At 47.1% G+C, this 21,439-nt stretch overlaps 1 protein-coding gene across 1 annotated transcript in view; it reads right to left on the minus strand.

Annotated features, from left to right (window-relative positions):
- Positions 1-21,439, minus strand: part of ARSK (arylsulfatase family member K) — a 284,607-nt gene that overhangs the window by 114,607 nt on the left and 148,561 nt on the right. Inside the window, exon 6 of the mRNA XM_075325083.1 lies at positions 474-698. Coding sequence (XP_075181198.1) covers positions 474-698 — 225 coding nt within the window. The remainder of the gene's footprint in view (positions 1-473; positions 699-21,439) is intronic.

The following is a 21,439-nucleotide window of genomic DNA, read 5'->3' on the forward strand; positions in this document are numbered from 1 at the left end:
GTGTTTTGTGGTATTGATGCCATTTTTTCGAGGGGGCTGTTTTCCTCTGCATTATGTTTTGGCGTTTTTAGTGTATTTTATGCTTCCTTCTGGTAGGTGATGTTGGAATAGCCACAAGGGACTTGTTTTTTTATCTTTATTGGGTCCAGAATTTTCTAATGGCTGTCCAGGGCACATACATATACGGTAATTTCTTGAAATACAAAACATGCTTAGCTTTGATAATGTGTTATCTGGATAAAAGTTTGCTAAGACTTTTCTTATATGGGACAAATCTGAAAAAATGTACTCCTAAAAGCCTATTCCTTTTACTTGTTCACATTACATAGAAAAACAAACACCTCTTCCTGCTCCTGTGACGCCCTCAAAGACCAAATTCTTCACACAATACATTAAATAGAGAAATGGGCACTTAAACAATACGGGAAAATTAGCATCAATTTGCGTTGATATCTAATTCTCTTTTTACCTACCAAGCATGGTGGGGTACAGGTCCACAAGAGATACAATATTGGATATTCTTTTTCCAGGTTGGATGTTGGGTCCCATAATTAGAAGTGGTACATGAGAGCTTCCTTCATACATGCTCATCTTATAAAACTGCCTATGTTCCATTGCAAGTTCTCCATGGTCTGATGTAAATAACACATAGGTTGTATTTATTAGTCCAGTATCCGTCAGTGCTGATATGACTTCACCTAACAAAGACAAAAGACATTTAGTATTGAACCCATTTACTACAAATTTGTAATTATTGTATGTGTATGTGTGAAGCAATCTGTCCCATGAAAATCATACATTATCTATCAAATGTATTCATCCTCCTGAATGGACTCGTTTAATATTCACCATGGAAAATAAGTATCTGTTCATTTATTAAAATCATTTTGACACGATTTAAAACAAACTATTAAATGTCTCAGTGAAAAATAACTACAAAGGCACAAACATTTCTTACTAATACTAAGGACCTCTCAGTAAGCTACGGCAGTAACAAAAAGGATCAGGGGAAAAGGAGATGAAGCGGCAGCAGTATCTCTCCCTCAGTGTGTGAGAGGGGAGACGGGGAGTGGGGTCATGTTACTGTCTGTCTCAGCCGGTGTGTGTGAGGCTTCTGCTGTGAGAGGGGAAGAGAGAGCAGCAAAGGAAGGAGATCTGAAAGAGCACACTGGACACATCAATCAGGCATCCACCTTCCCCTCTACCCCATGGCATCCATGTATCATAGTAATGCATTTGGACAGAGGTTGCTGAGGTGGAACTACCTGTTTAAACAGTCTGTCAGCAGGTTTTTGCTATATGAAGACAGCATGCTGTAGGTGTTAAAACACAGATGATTTCAGCGATGTGTCTCTTATCTAGCTCCATGCTGTTGTTTACTTGCAATGTTTTAGCACCCAAACCTTATCCTTGCTCAACTACTGCAGCCTCATGCCTGGTAGTACAACACGCCAGCTCTTGTGATAAGCAGCTCACTATGTGGAGACATTGTACATAGAGGGTATGTGTGGGTAAGATTAGTTTTCTCAGTTTTGCTGCATTGCTAAATCTAAAAACTCTTGATTGTTGCAGAACCACTGCTCCCAGTAAACTAAGTGATACATTGTTGGATTCAGAGTATTTTTGCCTATATCATGCTGCCGCCAGATGATGTAGCAAAACCAGCTGACAAATTTCCTTTCAGGAAAATTAGAAAGATGTGCTATTTTCCAGAAATCAACAAAAGAAGACGGGACTAACATACTGTAGGTCCCTAGCTTTATTCCTGTTAAATTTGATAGAAATACATTTAATTTTGTTAATCATCTGTTTTGTGCTATAATGAAGCAGCTGATGAAGACCTGTCACCAGGTGAAAAAATGACCAGTTTTTGGTCTTTTTTTTTTAATTCCTGCTGCTTCCCTAAGATTTTAGCTTTTCTCTTGTCTATAGTAAAGAGACTTGCTTTAAATTGTAGTTCCACAACAGAATACAAAAAGGGCTCGCTGATGTGTTCTGACTATTGGGTGCACTAAATAATTGGATATGACCCCCCTTCAAACTGTGTCACATTCTAATAAAGTCAAGGTAATGTGTACCTAAATAATTTGCAGAACATGTCTAATACACGGATTAGGGAGGAGCGAACCCGAACTGTAAAGTTCAGGTTCCATATCGGACACCAGGGTTCTGTATAGGTTTGTAATCCAAACAAAGCTTGTTGAAAGGTAGCAGATCAGCCACTCAGCAAGCTTTTCCAGTGTTGGCACTTTGAGCCCCATCACAGTCATGTCAAGTATTAGCATGGCTGTGAGTGGCCAGAGAAATCACTGTAAAAAAAAAATATGATGTAGGCTCCTGCTCTATTTGCATAGCTAGTGCTGGTAAAACAACAGCTACAGGCTGCAGCCTCTACCTGTGAGCTTTACCATGGCTGGATATCAAAATAGAGGGGATCCTACGGCGTTTTAAAAAAATAATTATTTAAATAATTATTTAAAAAAACGATGTAGATTCCCCCCCATTATTGATAACCAGCCATGGTAAAGCAGACAGGTAGGGGCTTGTATTATCAGGATGGGAGGAGCCATGGATATTGTCCATATTTACTGTGTGGTATCATACAATGTTTGTGGGGCACTTTTGTTGCCATCTTACTGTATGGCTGCAATGAAAGGGGAGTCTAGGGGCTTTATTAGGAGGAAAATTTTGTTTAGGCCCTGTGCGCACACTCTGTTTTTTGCCATTGATTTGCCGTGGTTTTTGCTGCAGAAAAGGTGCATTTTTGTTCATAAAGTTCATGCAGTCCTTCCCCAGCAAAATCTATGAGAAATCCAAAATGCTGTGCGCACACTGCGTTATTTTCCCTACAGGTTTTGCTGCAGAATTTCTGCAGCAAAAATAAGCAGCATGTCCTTGTTTTCCGCAGGTACCTGCGGTTTTGCCATTGATAATGGTTATAAACCGCAGAGACAAAACCATGGCAAATCTGCATCAAATACGTTATAAACTGCGGTAAAACCACATGTGGATTTTGGGTGCGTTTTCTTGCCGCAGGTGCGTAATTCTGCCAGAGGCTAAAGAAACACATCTACCAAGTGCACATAGACCCTAAAGGCCGCTTTACAGGCAGCGACATCGCTAACGAGATATCGCTGGGGTCACGGAATTTGTGACGCACATCCGGCCTCGTAAGCGACGTCGTTGCGTGTGACACTTCCCAGCGACCGCTATCGATCCGAAAACTGCCAAAAATCGTTGATAGTTGACACGTCGTTCGTTTCCCAAAAATCGTTGCTCGTTTGGTACGCAGGTTATTCGTCATTCCTGAGGCAGCGCACATCGCTACGTGTGACACCCCGGAACAACAGCGTACCTGTGTCCTCCGGCAACGAGGTGGGAGTGACGTTCATGCGGCTGCTCTCCACCCCTCCGCTTCTATTGGTGGCCTGCTGTGTGACATTGCTGTGACGCCGCACAAATCGCCCCCTTAAAACTGAAGTTGTTCGCCGGCCACATGACGTCGTTAGGAAGGTAAGTTCGTGTAACGCATATCAGCGATATTGTTTGCCACGGGCAGCGATTTGCCCGTGACGCACAAACAACGGGGGCGGGTGCGATCGCTAGAGACATTGCTAGCGATGTCGCAGCGTGTAAAGCTATGGGGAGATAAGGTATGCACACCAGTGACTATGTAAGGGGAATACATGGAATAGCAGAAACTGCTGTGTGAATACTGACTTGAAAAATCCAATAGCTATATGAAGAGTGAAAATGTGAAAAATGGAATCTGCATTACTGCCATGAACATATGAATCAAGAGAAATTTAGCTACTGAATTGATCAATGCAATAGAGCCCCAACACTACGCCAAAGTATTTCTCTACGTTGGGGTCCCTAGCCTGTGTGTGTCCTCTCATGCAGTTAAAAAACTTACCGTGTATGGGAAGCTGAGACCCAAGCTATTTATGCGTATTATATGGATTGGCAATAGGTGTGTATGGGGAGGGTTCACAAACGAAAAACTACTAACAATAACGAATAACGTTTGGAACACCATTCTAAGTCTGAACTGGGTGCAAAAAACCTAGGTTTTTTGCACCCAGTTCAGACTTAGAATGGTGTTCCAAACGTTATTCGTTATTGCAGCGTGTAAAGCGGCCTTAAGGCTATGTGCGCACACTGTGGTTTTATTTCTCCCGTGAAAAACATATCTTCTGGCAGAATAATGCACCTACCTGCCTAAAAACTGCACCAAAACCGTATCCATTTTGGTGCGGATTTACCTCGGTTTTGTCTGTGGTTTTGTCCCTGCACATTGTCATGGGCAAAACACAGGGAAAACCGCAGAAAATAAGTGACATGCTACTTCTGTTTCCTGCAGAAATTCTGCAGCAAAACCTGTAAGGCTGCTTTCACACTACGTTTTTTAGCATGCGTCATGAACGTTTTTTTGCTGTAAAAGCGGATCCTGCTTTTACAGCAAAAAAACGCATTCAAACGCATGTGTTATTTTGCAGGATCCTGTCACTTTAAGTTTATGGGCGGCCATTGGAGTCATGTGATCAGGAGTGAGGGGAACTGAACATGAAAGACTGGGAGCCGACATCTAACAGCTGCGGAGGCTCGTAACCAAGGTAAACATCGGGTAACTTGCTTGGATACCCGATATTTACATTGGTTACAAGCGTTTGCAGCTGCTAAGAGCCGGGCTGCCTGCTCCCTGCACACGTAACCAAGATAAACATCGGGTAACTAAGCCCATGGTTACCCGATGTTTACCTTAGTTATGAGCCTCCGCAGCTACTCAGGCGGTGGAGAGAGGGAGGGGGAGAGAGAGACTGATCACGCAAGGCTGGTTTCTGGGCATGCTCAGTAGAGCAAGCAGGATCCTGTCTATCAGCATGCCAGCGTTCACATGCGTTTGCATGCTGTTTAGTCAGGATCCAGCAATTTGCAGTATTTGGATGCAGCTCAAAAACGCTACAAGTAGCGTTTTTGAAAAAAGTTAAAAAACTGCAAGTCGCTGGATCCTCACTATAACGCACGCAAATGCAGGTGAACGCATGTTGACGCAAGTCCATTGCAAATGCATTGAAATGAAAATGCATTTGCACTGGATCCGTTTTTGCGTTAAAAAACGTTCATGACGCATGTTAAAAATATGTAGTGTGAAAGCAGCCTAAGGAAAAAAGATGCTACGTGATTTGATTTCTCATAGATTTTGCTGGGGAAGGACTGCATGAACTTCTGAACAAAAACTGCAGCAATTCTGCAGCAAAACCCGAATCAAAACTGCAGCAAGATGCAGTGTGCGTTCAGGGTCTTAGAGCTGTAAAGTTGTGAAATATGCTCTTCTAGGACCCAGTTGCATATTTTTTTTGGGGGGGGAAGGGAGGCCCAACTAGAAATTATGTTATGGGGCCACTTGATTTCAATGTACGCCCCTGATGCATGCTAATCAGCTGTCATTTAATGGGTTGCTCAGACTAATGATATAATTCTGGTGCCCAGAACAAAACTAATGTAATTGCTCTGTGCACATAGAATATCATTGTTCTCAGCAGGACATCACCTCATTACACAGGACAATGTGCCACCACGATTTTTAAGCTGTATAAGAATCAATGCTCCTGACGAACATTTTTCTCATTGTTCACGGTGACTGCCATCTGTTTGGACTACCCGACTGTTTGTGAACAGAAATCACAAGGAAAAATTCCCCAAACCAACATCAAACTATGTACTATCTATCAAAATGTAGTTGATTTTCTAGTGTTGATTTAATTTGCAATAGCCAGGTTCCTGAGTTACATATCCATGTTCATTTCTATCCAATGGTTGCCATGGATTTCAAAACATAATCCTGTAATTGACTGAAAAACAAGCTAACATTTTAACTGTAGTGGACGTCACATTTGTTGATTTCACTTTTGGAACACACAAACCTATGGCCTTTTTAATGTCAGTGTGAATGAAGGTCAAGCCTATAGTAATTAACATGTACTGTATGTGTCAATTACACCTAAGCTTCCACTAAAAGCAGAAAAGCCAACTGATTGTCGGAGTGGTGCGCACCCACACATTGGAAGATATAAAATGTTTTCCCAGCAAAATTACGTAATGCCTTGGTGTTTTTGTTGTTATTTTTTTATTTGCTGCTTTCATCTTTTTTGACATTCATAAAGGGAGTAATTTATCAAGAAATCTGCTCCAAGACTGTGGTGAAAAAAACTAAACAATATTGTCGCATGTGTCATTTTCATAACAATTTGTGACTTTTTCATTTTTCCCTGATTTTTTGCCTCCCAATAAATTTGCCATACCTTAAAACACAGACAGCCAAAGTGCTAAATCCATGAGCTGAGGTTATTAAAAAAAAAAAAAAAGCATACGCCACTACACTAGTGGTATAGTCACAATCAGGGGCGGAACGATTGCGGTTGCATTGGTCTCCATCGCTATTTGGCCTGGGGGTTCAGGGGCTCAAGGACCTCAGCCAGTGACGCACCGGTAATTGCGGCAGGTCCCGCTATGGGGACCAGAGTGTATTATAATATATGAAGGACTATGGGGAGTGTGTTATACTATATGGAGGACTATGCGGCATGTAATATAATATATGGAGGACTATGAGATGCATTACATGATATATGAAGGGCTATGAGGGATGCATTATATTTTATGGATAACTATGGGGGTGCATTATAATATATGGATAATTATGGGGGGTGCATTATAATATATGGATAATTATGGGGGTGCATTATAATATCAGATATTGTAGTATGAGAATTCTGGGAGCTGAGATTAAGAGCCAAGTGTCAGCGTAATTATCTTGTACCACGAGAGGGGTGGGGACAAGCGGGCAGGTCCAAATTTTGCACCGGGACCCATTGACCTCTAGGTACGCCACAGGCCACAATGCTGGTCCAAACTGTGTGCTTTCTCATGCACCTTTGCCTCTCCTATTCCTTTGAAATGTAGGAGATGCATAGTGGCACTAAAGTGGGCCATATCCAGTGATGTGGCCAATTTCAGAGTGGTGGGAACAGGCTGCTAACATAGAGCTGTTTCTTTCCTAGGTCAAAGGAGGGTCTAGGTTTTCTGGCACCTGAGGCAAGAATTCAGTTTGGCGCTACCGTTTATCTCTGCATACACAGGTTTTTGGACCTGTATTAGTCGTACTAATCCCTGCCACTGCAGGTTGATATATAGATATTCCTCTATCCCCTGATGAACCCTCTTTATTGAGAGGGAAATGCGCCAGGAGGGAGTTTCTTTTTTATGAGGTTGCGGGGCAGACAGCTTACTAGGGTGCTGCCCTTGTAAGGGTGGAAGTTTATTCACGGGGCACGACAGGGGCTTTTACATGACAACATGACTACTGACCCTGGTGGTTCCAGCCCGAGTTTCCTCTCTTATCTGATTGGTGCTTACCCTTGCCTGTGGAGAAAGATCGGGTGAGATTATTCCATGTCGTTACTTTGGCACCTTGTATGTATTATGCATTGCACTTTATTATTATTCTTTTAATAAGTAAAAGTTAAGTTTTAGTCCCTGCTATTGTATTTATTCGGAATAGTACTTTGGGATTCAATAGCAAAAATTCGAACACGAATAGTTACTATTTGCCCATCACTAGTGCAAATGCAATGATCTTCAATTGCACATTTTATGTTCTTTTTAAGTACTCCCTGGCACATACAGTTATAGTTAATTGCAATAATGTCATTCCCATCCTGTGTTAGTTCACATATCTGACTAACAGATTATTCTGCTAATGTGATGTCCTGGACTATCCAGGTCGTCCCAGGTAGTCACACACAACACTACACCCCCCTTCCCAGTTAGGTAACATCAGTCAAACTTAAAAGCCTTGTCACCAGCCTCCAGATTTGATGTCCACACCAGGGGGGGTGGAACCAGGCGGTTGGCTCCACCTACTGAGGAGTTTACAGGCCTGGAGGCGGGAACCCAAGTAGTGTAGTCGGTTCTAGCTCAGGCTCTGGAAGAGTCAAGTTCACGGGCAGTCCTGTGTCCAGGCTGCCCAGAGACTACCAGGTGGCTGGGTCGTAGCCCAGTCGCCACTGGCAAGGAGACAGACGGTAGTGGCCGCCTGCAGGAGACCGGGAAAATGACCAGAGGAACCGTATGGGACCGGGACAGGGTAGTGGCCTGCCGGAAGTGAACCGGGGAGCCAACTGCAGCCGGCTGCGGGCCCCGTTCATCACTCCGTTTGGTTTACCAGTGACTCCAGTGTCTTGTGTCAGAGTGAGTACACCAGTGCCATCAGGCGCCGCACTGCACCGCAACACTATACCCTGCACCCGGGCCTCGGCCTGCCGGACCCCGGGACCAACATCCCCTACCCACGGAGGGGTCAACACCTAGCTGCGCTACCACACCGCTCCCGGGGGTCCCCACACCTTCACCGCAGCGGTGGTGTCTACAATCACCACAACCCGTGGGTGGCGTCACAAACTATCATTTCAAACCAAACACCAGAATCACCGCGTTTAGCACCAACTCCCTTGCAGAGCGACGTGGCCCCCGGATCCGTTAGAGTCTTGAGCCACCACCCGCAGTACGAGCACGGATCCGAGCGGCTCGGCGGTCGCAGCCGAGCCCGCGGGGCGGTACACATCGACTCTTCTGGCGTCACGAACAGGATTGAACCAGTCCACTTACCAGTGGAAGTGCGCCTTGAAGTCCCCGTCAGCGGCGTCCCGCTGAAAAATTTGAGAATCCGCCATCTTTGGTGCGAAGAGTTCCCGCCCAAGCCATCTTCCCTGAGCAGGAAAGGCGCGAAAGCAAGGCCCCATCCCCTGAGAGCGGAGCAAAGCAAAAAAAAAAAAAAGCAAGCGAAGTGCTCGGAAAAGACCAAGGGGGGCGGACAAGGACTGTTTGCTATGTGACCGCATGGAAAAAGGGCAGGGAAGCCAGGACCCCGCCATCCGTCTTGTTCCTTGGAACCCGAGCATACAACATGTCTGCCCCGTCCGAGAGGAGCGAATTCCCGGAGCCCGCGCCCGGAGCATCGGCGTGGGTGGAGGCCCAGACGACACTCATGTGCTGCCGGCTGCAGGTCCAGGTGAGGTACCTAATGGAGCAATGGGCGGCCAAGATGGGGGAGATAGCTGCGGCAGTGCGGGCACGCAAGATGGGGGGAATTTGGAGGAGAGGGCGAGCGACCCATGCCCCTATGTCCTTGAGGGACCGGCCGCTGCGGCTGAGGGATCCGGTCTGCCCCCAATTCTCCTGTCGCCCCCTCCGCTGCCTGTATCGGTCACTGCCGCTTCCCCGCTTGGTCTGCCGCCCCCGACACCGGCGGCGGAGCCCGTCCCAGTTGCCCAGAAGGACCCACCCATAGAAGCAGCCCGTGGGCGACCGTATGCACGGCCCGCACCCGTCCCGCTTCCATGGAAGGAGGGTTCCCGGAGGAAGCCCGCTCCCGAGGAGGCCCCACTACTCCCGGAAGCAACCACACCCGAAGAGGTCCCGGCCCCGGCAGTCTGCCCAGCCAAGACGGAGGTGCCGGATACCCAGCGGCCCGAACGGCAGGTAAAGCTGGCCGCTCCCCACACCCAGGCCTCGGCTGAGGTGGCGCAGGGTTGTCATTGCAGGGCAGCACCCCAGGCCACGAAACAGCAGGCTTCCCAAAAGAAGGTGCCGATCGTAGTTGGCACGGGGGAACTCTGGCTGGGCCTGACCCGCGCACCCAAGGGGCATGTAGACGACCCGTATTGGGAGCGGCAGCAGAGCCAGCTGGGCCGGGAAATTGAGGCCCGGGAGAAGAAGAGGGCCGAGGTCCTAGCCCGCACGATTAAGGAAAAGGAGAACCTGCGGTGTGCCACCTTCCTTGTGCGAGGCCCGATGTATGAGGGTCAGGTCCGATGCGTTGACCCCGACAGGGGGTGGGGATTCCTGTTTGAGCCCGGCTTGGAGAAAGAAGTGTTTGTGTCCCGCCGGCACGTGTACCCCCACCTGCCTATGGGCCACTCGGACCGTGACCTGATTCCCGGAGAGTTGGTCACGTATACCCGCCACTGTGGAGAGAGGGGCTGGTTTGCCCTGAGTGTGCAAAGAAGGGCACGGCATGAAGGCCCGGAGCGCTCCCAGACCCCTCCCCCACCGTACAGCCCCGGAGTCACCGTGGAGTCGGAGTATGAAGTGGAGGATGAAAGTGCTGAAGATTAAGGTAGCGGATCCCCGTTGCCACAAGTACAGTCCTCGTTGGGACCCCACCTGCAAGCCCCGTTGGGACCTATGTTGTTAATGGTAGTGGACCAGCTACTGAAGCGCCCGTCCCTGTTGGGACTTTTGTTGCCCCTTTTGTGACATGAGAAATCATGAACACGGCTGAGAACTAGCAAGCCACCCAATAACTTTTGGGCTTGTAAATAGTGCCCTTATTGCCCTTCCCGCAACTGCCGGTCTCCGGAGAGGCTGGTTGGAGGGAGGACCCGCAGCAGTGCAGGCTGGGGTCCGGTCACCACAGGAACTGGTGACCATCCTCCAGGTCAGGGGTCCCCTGGACATGGTGCCTCTGAGTGACTGCCGGGTGCGAAGCACCGTACCCGTTCCCGCTTGGGTTGCCTGGCCAAGTTCCTGATCCGGACTGGGGAAAAAGGGTGCTGCCCACTTTTTATGGGCAGCATCAAGGCTAGGTTGCTTGGGTGGGAAAGCGGAAGGACATGGACCCGTTATTAAAAATGTTTGCAACGTTAAAAGTAATGTGCCTCCCGTAAGGGAAGAAAAAGAAAAACCCACATATTCTTGAAAATGTAAATATGTTATTATAAATGTACATGTGTTTATTATCTTTTGCAGTTTTACAACAAAAATAAACCGGTGATGGACGGGCAGCCCGCGGACGGTCTGCATTAAACCAAGGGGGAATGTGACACCCTGGACTATCCAGGTCGTCCCAGGTAGTCACATAAAACACCACACTCCCCTTCCCAGTTAGGTAACATCAGTCAAAATTAAAAGCCTTGTCACCACCCTCCTGGTTTGATGTCCACACCAGGGGGGTGGAGTCAGGTGGTTGGCTCCACCCACCGAGGAGTTCACAGGCCTGGAGGCGGGAACCCAAGTAGTGTAGTCGGCTCTAGCTCAGGCTCTGGAAGAGTCAAGTTCAAGTTCACGGGCAGTCCTGTGTCCAGGCTGCCCAGAGACTACCAGGTGGCTGGGTCGTAGCCCAGTCGCCACTGGCAAGGAGGCAGACGGTAGTGGCCGGCTGCAGGAGACCGGGAAAATGACCGGCAGAATCGTATGAGACCAGGATAGGGTAGTGGCCCGCCGGAACCGAACCGGGGAGCCAACTGGATACCGGAGCACAAGGCAGGGTACTCAGACCCCGAACTAGGCTAGAAGCCACCACCATAGTCAAATTAACTGATTGCGGTCTGGACCTCAGGGGTTCATTCCCACCTAAGTCCCGATTGAAGGCAACAGCCCAACCATTCCGGATAAGTGCCACCGCCAAGGGAAGAGATCCAAAGGGCCAGAGTCTGCGGGCAAACGGGCTCCTACGACAGTTACACGTTGGGGAGTGGACTACCGGTGACTAGGCACAGGAGTCAAGATTCACACACAGAGATGCAGGAGAAAGGCGTACACCACCAACCTAATCTGGGAAAAGTTGCAGCCGGCTGCAGGCCCATCACCCAGTTTGGTTTACCAGTGACTCCAGTGTCTTGTGTCAGAGTGTGTACACCAGTGCAATCAGGCACCGCGCCGTGCTGCACCGCAACACTATACCCGGGCCTCGGCCCGCCAGACCCCGGGACCAACATCCCCTACCCACGGAGGGGTCAACACCTAGCTGAACTACCACACCGCTCCCGGGTGTCCCCACACCTTCACTGCAGCGGTGGTGTCTACAATCACCACAACCCGCGGGTGGCGTCACGAACTATCATTTCAAACCAAACACTAGAATCCCCACGTGTAGCGACAACTCCCTTGCAGAGCGACGTGACCCCCGGGTCCGTGAGAGGCTCGAGCCACCACCCGCAGTACGAGCACGGATCCGAGCGGCTCGGCGGTCGCAGACGAGCCTGTGGGGCGGTACACTAACATTTACTATCTTGGCAGGGGTTTATATTCGGGACTTGATCCAGGGACCTTGTGCTGCTAGTTGGGTTTCCTTCCATGCTGAGCCACAGCGTGGTCTGTCCCTGTATAAAATTCTAAGGCTATGTGCCCATGGGACAATGTACCCGTGGACTTTGCCGCAGGTTTGTCTGCAGGTTTACCACAGCTGCTCCCCGGCAGCTATCCATTGCTGCAGGATTCGAGCATTTTTGTTGCGGTAAACCTGTGGGACAAGTGCGGAAATACCTACGGAAGTCCCGCCCTCTACCTCCATAGTGGAAAGGTGGGACATTTTCAAATATTTCCGCATGAATAATTGCCATGCAGTTACGTGCGGCTGCGGGACATCCGCAGCATATTCTGCAGCTGCACATACTGCAGCATTGATACAGCACTCCCCAAATCCCATAGGATAACATGGGGAGTGTCTGTACTTGCGTTAACCTCCAGATTTATCTGGAAAATCCAGATAAATCAGCGGGTTTTCCGTGGCAAAATCCACGGGTACGTTGTCCCGTGGGCACCTAGCCTTAGTGTCTTTAACTTTGCTTCTGGTCCTTTGGTTTGTGGTTATGTGCCGCCCCCACGCCAGCAGCCGTGCTGCTCAAATCCGGATCTGCCGTATGGCTCGAGGGACTCTACCGGACCCGGGGGTCACGCGGACCTTTCGAATAAAAAGGGGGGACGTATTTGTACGGGTGTCATTGAAAACTGTCTGTGACGCCACCTACGGTGTGTGGTGAGATGTAGCACCATCGCTGCTGCTGTGGGACTCCCGGGGGCGATGGGTTGGCAGCTGGATGTTAACCCCTCCGTGGGCAGGGATGGATGCCCTGGGGACCAATGTCTCTGTGCAGGGGATGATAACGGCAGGGGCCGGCGCACACGGTCAGACCGGGGATGTTACTCACAGTTTTATAAATGACACAAGTCCTTTGGTAAACCAAGGTGATTGTGGCCGGTTGCCGCACACGGGTGTATCTGGTCCCACACCCGGGCTGGTGGTCAATGCCCCTTTCCTCTGCACTTTGCGTTTTCTGTGGTGGACTTCCCGGTGTGTAACGCAGGAGTCCGCTCCCGGTCCTTTTGTTGGGAGCCATGCCCGTCAGACGCTGACCCGTGGGATCTACCGGGCCTTGGCGGATGCCCTATCCCTCTCTGTGGGTGGTTCTCTACTTTTCGGGACTTAGGTTGGGACAGGACCTAAAATCCTGCCCTCAATTGGTTAATTAGCTAGGCCGTTGGTGCCGGTCCTGGCTTCAGTGTCCAAGTACCCCCTTTTGTGCACGGTTTCCGGGTCAGTTCTTCGGTGTTGGTACCGGCGGGCTACAACCCTGCCCCGGTCCACCTCGGATCTCCGGCAGCCATCTTCCCGTCTCCTGCTGGCGCTAACCACTGTCTGCCACCTAGCCAATGTGTCAGGGCTCCGACCCTGGCACCTGTCAGCTTCACCTCTAACCTCAACTCCTCACTCCTGCAACTCCAAACTTATCTAACTGTTTTCCCGCCCTGGGCTCTCTTGTATTTTGTCAGCTGGTTTAACTGTGTGTGGGAGCGGCGTTATGCGGGAGCCTATTCTGTGTGAATACCTGGTTTTGCCACGGCGTCACATTCCCCCTTAGTTTAATACAGACAGTCCGTGGGCTGTCCGACCACCACCATTTATTTAACCGGAACTGTAAAAAGTAGAAAAAGACAAAATAACAAGTATACTAACAGTGTACAATTTCTTCCCTTACGGGAGGCACAATTCTTAAACGTTGCATAACTTAATGGGACGGGACGGACCACCTTCTTGCCCCACCCAAAACAACCTGTTCCCTGGTGCCACCGCTAAACACTGGTGCACACCCCTTTGCCCAAGTCCAGGAAAGTTCCTTACCCGGCAGTCCATCTCAAGGGCCCCAAGTCCGGGGACCCCTGGCCTGGAGGTTAGTCACCGGTTTCAGTAGTGACTGGGCCTCGGTCGACTCTACCACAGGCCCTTCCTCCAACCAGCCTCTCCTGAGACCGCACGGTTTGTAACAAGAAGATGGATGGGGGTATTTACAAGACCCAAAAGTTTTTGGGTTTGCCTGCTAGTTCTCGGCCATGGTCCATATAAAACTGCAGAACTGTGAACAACAGGGTTTAACTGGGGTAGCCGGGAACCGCTACCTTAATCATCATCTTCCTGACTTGGACATGGCGGAGAGGGGTGGCGGTACAACTGCTCACCAGCGGCCGCCCACCTCCTTACATCGAAGGTGAACCACCCCCTCTCTCCACAGTGTCGGGTGTATGAGACCAGCTCTCTGGTTCCAGGTCTCAATCCGGGTGGCCTGTAGGCAAATGAGGGGCCACGTCTCTCCGGGATACAAAAAACTCGTCCTCCAGGCCCGGCTCGTAAATAAAGCCCCATCCCTTCTGGGGGTTAAAATACCAGACCTGTCGTTGGTACGTCGGGCCCCGCACTCGGAAAGTTGCCTGTCGGAGGTTGTCCTTCTCCTGGTAGGTGCGGGCTAGTACTTCCGCCTTCCTCTTCTCCCGGACTGCAATATCTGTCCTCAGCTGTTGCCGCTGCCGCTCCCAATACGGGTCACTGGTTCCGTGCTCCGCCTCCACCTGCTCAGGGGCTTGGATCAGCCGGACGCCCTCGCTATCGGCTATGACCAGCCTCACGTGAAGTGGCGGGCTCCGCTGATCCGTGGCCTGCTCTGCCGCCCTGCAGGTACATTCCGGTTGCGCCTCAGCCCATCTGCTCCCTACTCCCCCCTCCCTCCTCCCTCTTCCCTCTCCCTCACAGTAGAATGTTGCAAGCAAGAGACGTGACGCACTGTGCTGTGAGGGAGGAAGGAGAGGGGAGGGGGGAGCAGATGAGCTGTGAGCGGTGAAACACCGCTCACAGCTCAGTGAGTCTGGAAGAATGCAGCCGGCTGCAGGGATGTGACGTGTGCGGCATTTGACGTGACTTCACTGGAACGGGGAACAGTGGTCTGCAATAGCGCCTCTCACAGGCACTATTGCCAACACAAGGAATTTGAGAGAAACATTGTTTCTCAATATAATATCGATCTAGACAAAAAATATGGGTGAACCACCCTTTTAAGGGCCACAGTCTAAAGTAAAAGGGGGATATTTACAGGGGAGTTATAGTTCGTGACGGCACCTGTGGTGTGCGGTAACTGGGAGTACCCGGGGTGAAGGAATGGGGCAGGAAGGTGTCGTTACCCTCCACGGGTAGGGGTATGCCCCGGGACTCTGGATGATGATACTGGGTGCCATGACGGGAAGATAACTCATGTACTCACTCAGCCATTAAGCAGACGCTGACAACCGGGTAAACCAAGTCTCTGGGTGCCGCTGCCGCTCAAAGGGGAGCTCGTCCGGGTCCCGTCCCCTGCAGTGCTGCCTGATGATCCATGACCTGCCTCCTGGCACAAAGTTTAAATTCACTGTAGTTGCCCGGTAGTCTGAAACTTGCCGGGCCCCGCTCCCCACTATGGCTAAGTGTGGGAGCCTGCTCTAAGGGCTCACGCTTGGGATTTTAGTGAGCTGCTTGTATGGAAGGCCCTATCCTGCTCGTTGCTTTAGTGCCCCAATTCTGGAGCTAGTAGTAACAGTCCATAAAGGCTCCATTCTCCGCAGGTTAATTACTGGGTTGCCTGAAGCTTCACCCCGACCTAGGGTCCGTGTACCCCGCCGTGCCTTCAGTCCTGGACAGGTGATAGGACCAGGCTGCTGACCGTCCTCCTTGACAGGTCCAGGCACCTTGCCTCAATCCCCTGCGACCGGGGGTCTGACTCCCCTAGGTCCAGACCACCATCTGCAACCTAGACAGCTACTCTTGGGAGCTACCACTCCCTGCCTCCTCCACTTCACAACCCCTTTTCACTACTCTACTCCTCACTTCTCACACTTCTCACTTTCCCTTCCTGACCCCTAGGTGGATGACCCTATTCCACTCAAGCCGCCCACTGGTGTGTCTGGTGGGTGTGGTGCAGTGTGTATCTAGGATTTGATTTGCTGTTGGGGGCAGCACCTCAAGATGGGGACCCAGAACCATGAGGGATTTGAATACTGCACTAAAGAGAAAGAGCGTGACGACCTGATAGTCCAGGGGTGTCACAATAGAAGTTCTCAATTTTTTTATTGCAACATGCAAAAGTATACTTTCGCCTCTGACCTGTCTCTTGTGAGAGTCAAAGGGTTGGCATTGTTTTAGTCTGGCTCCACGGAGATCCTCAGGCTTGGGTATTTTTGTTGCATGACGATTCTCCAACATTTTCCTCTGTTGAAGCATTTTGCTCAGCTCTTGGCCTCATTGATCCCGAACTGTAAAAGTCCGGATCTGCGCGGTTTCAGCGTCCGATCCAGATCCGACCGGTACGATCCGGGTTTGTTTGGTTTTTTTTTTTTGTTTTTCTCTCTCTCTCTCTGAAATTGGTGCTTGCAGAGACACCAAAGGGGGTACTGAACTTGGAGCATTTCCTTGGTTTTGTTTCTATTGCGCTGGTTCTGGTCATGTCATTGTTGAATGTGCCAAATACATTAAACATTTTCAAGATAAAAAGGAGGAGACTGTTGGTAGTGATGCAGATTTTAGGAGTCTGAGATTGCCTTTTTTACAGCTGCCCAGACTTAAGATTGTTAAGGCTTATGTATTGACTCCTAGCATTGTCCCAGAATTAGGGGATAAAGAACCTGTCAGGATTCCAGGTAAAAGGATGCTACTAGGTGCTCAGAGGGCAAATCTCAGACAGCACATTTAGAATGCTCGTAACGACACTGGAAAGTATATCCGTAACTGCAGAATCTGTGCTAAAACTAATACTTGTCTTTGGGTCTCAGCATGTTTACTCTCGCCTGGCTAGGCTCCATCATGACCTGTTATTCACTTCATCAATGATCAGTCCAAAAAAGATGTCAACTGCAAATGATCATAGGAGATCATGATTTCAGCTATCCACAGCAGTGCTCTGGATAGCACAAGTGATCGGATAAAAAAAAGTCCTCACTTTTCTCCTGATATAAAAAATCTTTGCAAAAAATAAAATCTAAAAGTTTGGTATGAGAGCATACTCGTACTGTCTTGAAGAATCACATTGCCAGCTCAGTTTTACCATATAAAGCATGGTAGAAAAAAAAAAAAAATTGTGGAATGACACATTTTTTTCAATTTCACCAGACTTGGATTTTTTTCCAGCTTTCCCGTACAAAAACAGCCCTCCTATGGCTATATTGACAGAAAAATCTAAAATGTATGGCTCTTGTAAGAAGGGAAGGAAAAAACAAAAAATGGAAAATGGCCATGGCATCATAGGGTTAAACCAAACAGAGTCTATGTAAAGCTAGGTAATTCTACTAATTAAATTTACTGTATATTCTACTATGCATATCACCGATATGCTATATGCAAAAAGAAAATGGATCTCCCAGTGTTTTTAACATTTCACTTAAATGAAACACAGTGAAAAACAACATTACTTTCATATAATAGATAATGTCCCCCTCTCAGACGTGGTGGACACAGGGACATTTCTTTTGACAAGAAAAGAACTACAATACATTTTCAGAATAAATACATTGAGACCAATTGGTGTAAACGCAGATTTTAAGACTGGTGTAATTGCATAGAGGGAGTGACTTGCTCTCTTGATTCTCATATATTGCTTATTTTACTCTAAGGCTGGAGTTACACTTGTGAGAGACTCGCGCGAGTCTCGCATCGCATCACCCGGCACGGCCTGATGCTCTCCGGACAGGAGCTTCTCAGCTGCATAGAAATACATGCTGCCATCCCGCTCCTGTCTGGGGAGTGTGCGGCCATGCCGGGTGACGCGATGTGAGACTAGCGCGAGTCTCTCACAAGTGTCATTCTGGCCTAATCTATTAAGTTTCTGCTTTTTTCTGCTTATTTTTACATCTATTCCTCAATACACTTTTTTTCTTTTTTTTTTAGATTTCCTCAGACGGTGCCTACACAGTAAAGATCTTGTGGAATATAATGACTCACCTTCAAGCTATCTTCAGCCCCTATGACACTATTGTAATTGAGCGCATATTCTTATGTTTTTTTCTTTTGAAATCTGATGTTCTCGAGAGCGACTATATCTAAAGAGCAGCTATGATATGCAGGCACATATATATCATAGATCACTAAATGTAATTGGTGTATTATTCACCAGCTCTCTAATAAACTCAAAAGTGTCTTCAAAAACTGAAATAGTAATTCACTGTCTAATCCAATTGAACTAATATTAAAATACAACGTTTTATTAGTAATCCCATAAAACTGGTAAAAAAAACACCAAAGAAGAAATTCTGATGTATTTTAAATAAATACAATCACTAAATTAAAAAAAAACTCTCCAGGGCATAGGATGAGATAATAATTATAGTCTGAATATATCATTATAATGTGGTTATTAGTCCAGCTAACATTGCTTATGGCATCCCTATAGATCCACCTAGCATTATTGAATCAATATTTATAGCAATGTGGCCCATTCTGAAGGTAGACTCACACTAAGTGACTCAATTGTAAGCTAACTGCCCCCTAGAGAAACCTACGCGTTTGTTCAACACAGTTCACTGCTTGATTCATCAGGGGCTAACAGTGTGTTATACAGATTACTGTGCTTGATGTGGTCACATATCGGCAAGGTTGCTGGCCGCATTCGGCGGTAAAATCAATAGTTTTTTAAAGGTCCACAAGTTCCACCCCACTTCTGTCTGGAAGCAATCTTCCCCAGCCACTCAAAGTAAAAGGGGCTACATTTTCATGATCCTATGGATGCTGTGTGAGATAAATAACACAGCGAATATTCATAAAGCGGCATATAGAGCACACACCCACAAAGGATTCTTTCAGCCATGCGCCTTTGGTAAAGACTGTTAAAAATTAGCACTAAATATAAAGGCCTATATCTCTAGACTCTATGATGGATTTAGAAAAAAAAAGCCAAAAACAATGTCAGGGGAGCAGCAGAAATAAAATAAGAGAAGAAACTGGCAATTTTTAACCTGGAGGCTGGTCCTCTTTATAAACATCCCAAGCTTGGATAGCTGCTGTCCACATAAGGGCTTTGTAGGCTAAGCCATGTGTCAGTGTTGTTACAATACAACATTACATTAATGTATCTCCCTAGGGCAGGGGTGGGCAATTAATTTTCCCATGGGGCCGCATGAGAAGTTGGGATGGTTTTAGAGGGCCGGACAAATATAATTAACTCGGTTCTACTAATATATATATATATATATATATATATATATATATATATAATATATATATACACACGCATATATACTGTGTGTATATAATATATATATATACACATACACACAATGTATACATACATACACACACAATCCCCATATACTACATCACTACATCCGCCACATACTACACCTGTAATATACATCCCTATACACTACACCTGTAATAAACTACACCTCTATATACTATACCACTATATACTACACCACTATATACTACATCACTACACCCCTATATACACCTGTATTATACATTATACTACACCACTACACCCCTTTATACACCTGTATTATACTACACCCCTATATACACCTGTATTATACTACACCCCTATATACACCTGTAATTTACTACACCACTACACCACTATATAGTACACCACTACACCCCCCTCATATACCACACCTGTATTATACTACACCCCTATATACACCTGTATTATACTACACCACTACACCCCTATATACACCTGTATTTTACTACACCACTACACCACTATATAGTACACCACTACACCCCCCTCATATACCACACCTGTATTATACTACACCCCTATATACACCTGTAATATACTACACCATTACACCACTATATACACCTGTAATATACTACACCACTACACCCCTATATACACCTGTATTTTACTACACCACTACACCACTATATAGTACACCACTACACCCCCCTCATATACCACACCTGTATTATACTACACCCCTATATACACCTGTATTATACTACACCCCTTTATACACCTGTATTATACTACACCCCTATATACACCTGTATTATACTACACCACTACACCCCTATATACACCTGTAATATACTACACCACTATATACACCTGTAATATACTACACTACTACATACACCTGTAATATACTACACCACTACACCACTATATACACCTGTAATATACCGCACCACTACACCCCTATATACACCTGTAATATACTACACCACTATATACACCTGTATTATACTACACCCCTATATAGACCTGTATTATAATACACCCCTATATACACCTGTATTATACTACACCACTATATACACCTGTATTATACTACACCACTACACCCCTATATACACCTGTATTATACTACAACCCTATATACACCTGTATTATACTACACCACTATATACACCTGTAATATACTACACCACTATATACACCTGTAATATACTACACCACTATATACACCTGTAATATACTACACCACTACACCACTATATACACCTGTAATATACTACACCACTACACCCCTATATACACCTGTATTATACTACACCACTATATACACCTGTAATATACTACACCACTACACCACTATATAGTACACCACTACAACCCCCCCATATACCACACCTGTATTATACTACACCACTATATACACCTGTAATATACTACACCACTATATACACAACGGGAGGTGTTTGAACCTAAAACAATCAACTTTATTAATTATCATAAAATTATCAACAATCAATTGATCAAGCAGAGATCTCAATTTCATAATCACACTAGACGTGGCAACATACCAAAATTGCCCCAGTGAATCCCCATAATGCCAGGAATGCACAATTATTCCTCCAGTACTTAAAGTTTTTTATATATATAGGAACTTCAATTGAAAATTCCTATCCTAAATAGTAGGTGTACTGGTATACTTGGGGTTTAGATCCAAGGAAATATCAAATTGCTCATTCTGCTGTACCTTTAGAAACATTAGTTTACAAAAGTTTCTACCTGGGCATAATCAGCAATCCCATAATTAAACATCATATATCCCAATGGACCCTGAAGAGTGCCATGAAAATTCAGCAGACCAGCAAGGTGGCAGTGTAGACACTGAACCTGGACTCCCACCCCCACATTGGATTCATTAAGGTCGCTCCGGCAATGGGTAGATACACTGACCTGGCAATAGATAGTGACTGGTGTGCCCGTCCTCTGTCCCGACGCGCGTTTCCCACTTCCTCAGGGGACGTGTGTACATATTTTTTGAAAAGAGCGCCTTCTTATGTGGTTTAAACCGGAACCTCATTCCCATCTGTGACGTATGTCCGGCACCGCCTCCCCAGTGACGCGGCACT

The sequence above is a fragment of the Anomaloglossus baeobatrachus genome, chromosome 1 (genome assembly GCF_048569485.1).
Source record: "Anomaloglossus baeobatrachus isolate aAnoBae1 chromosome 1, aAnoBae1.hap1, whole genome shotgun sequence".
Classification (NCBI taxonomy): domain Eukaryota; kingdom Metazoa; phylum Chordata; class Amphibia; order Anura; family Aromobatidae; genus Anomaloglossus; species Anomaloglossus baeobatrachus.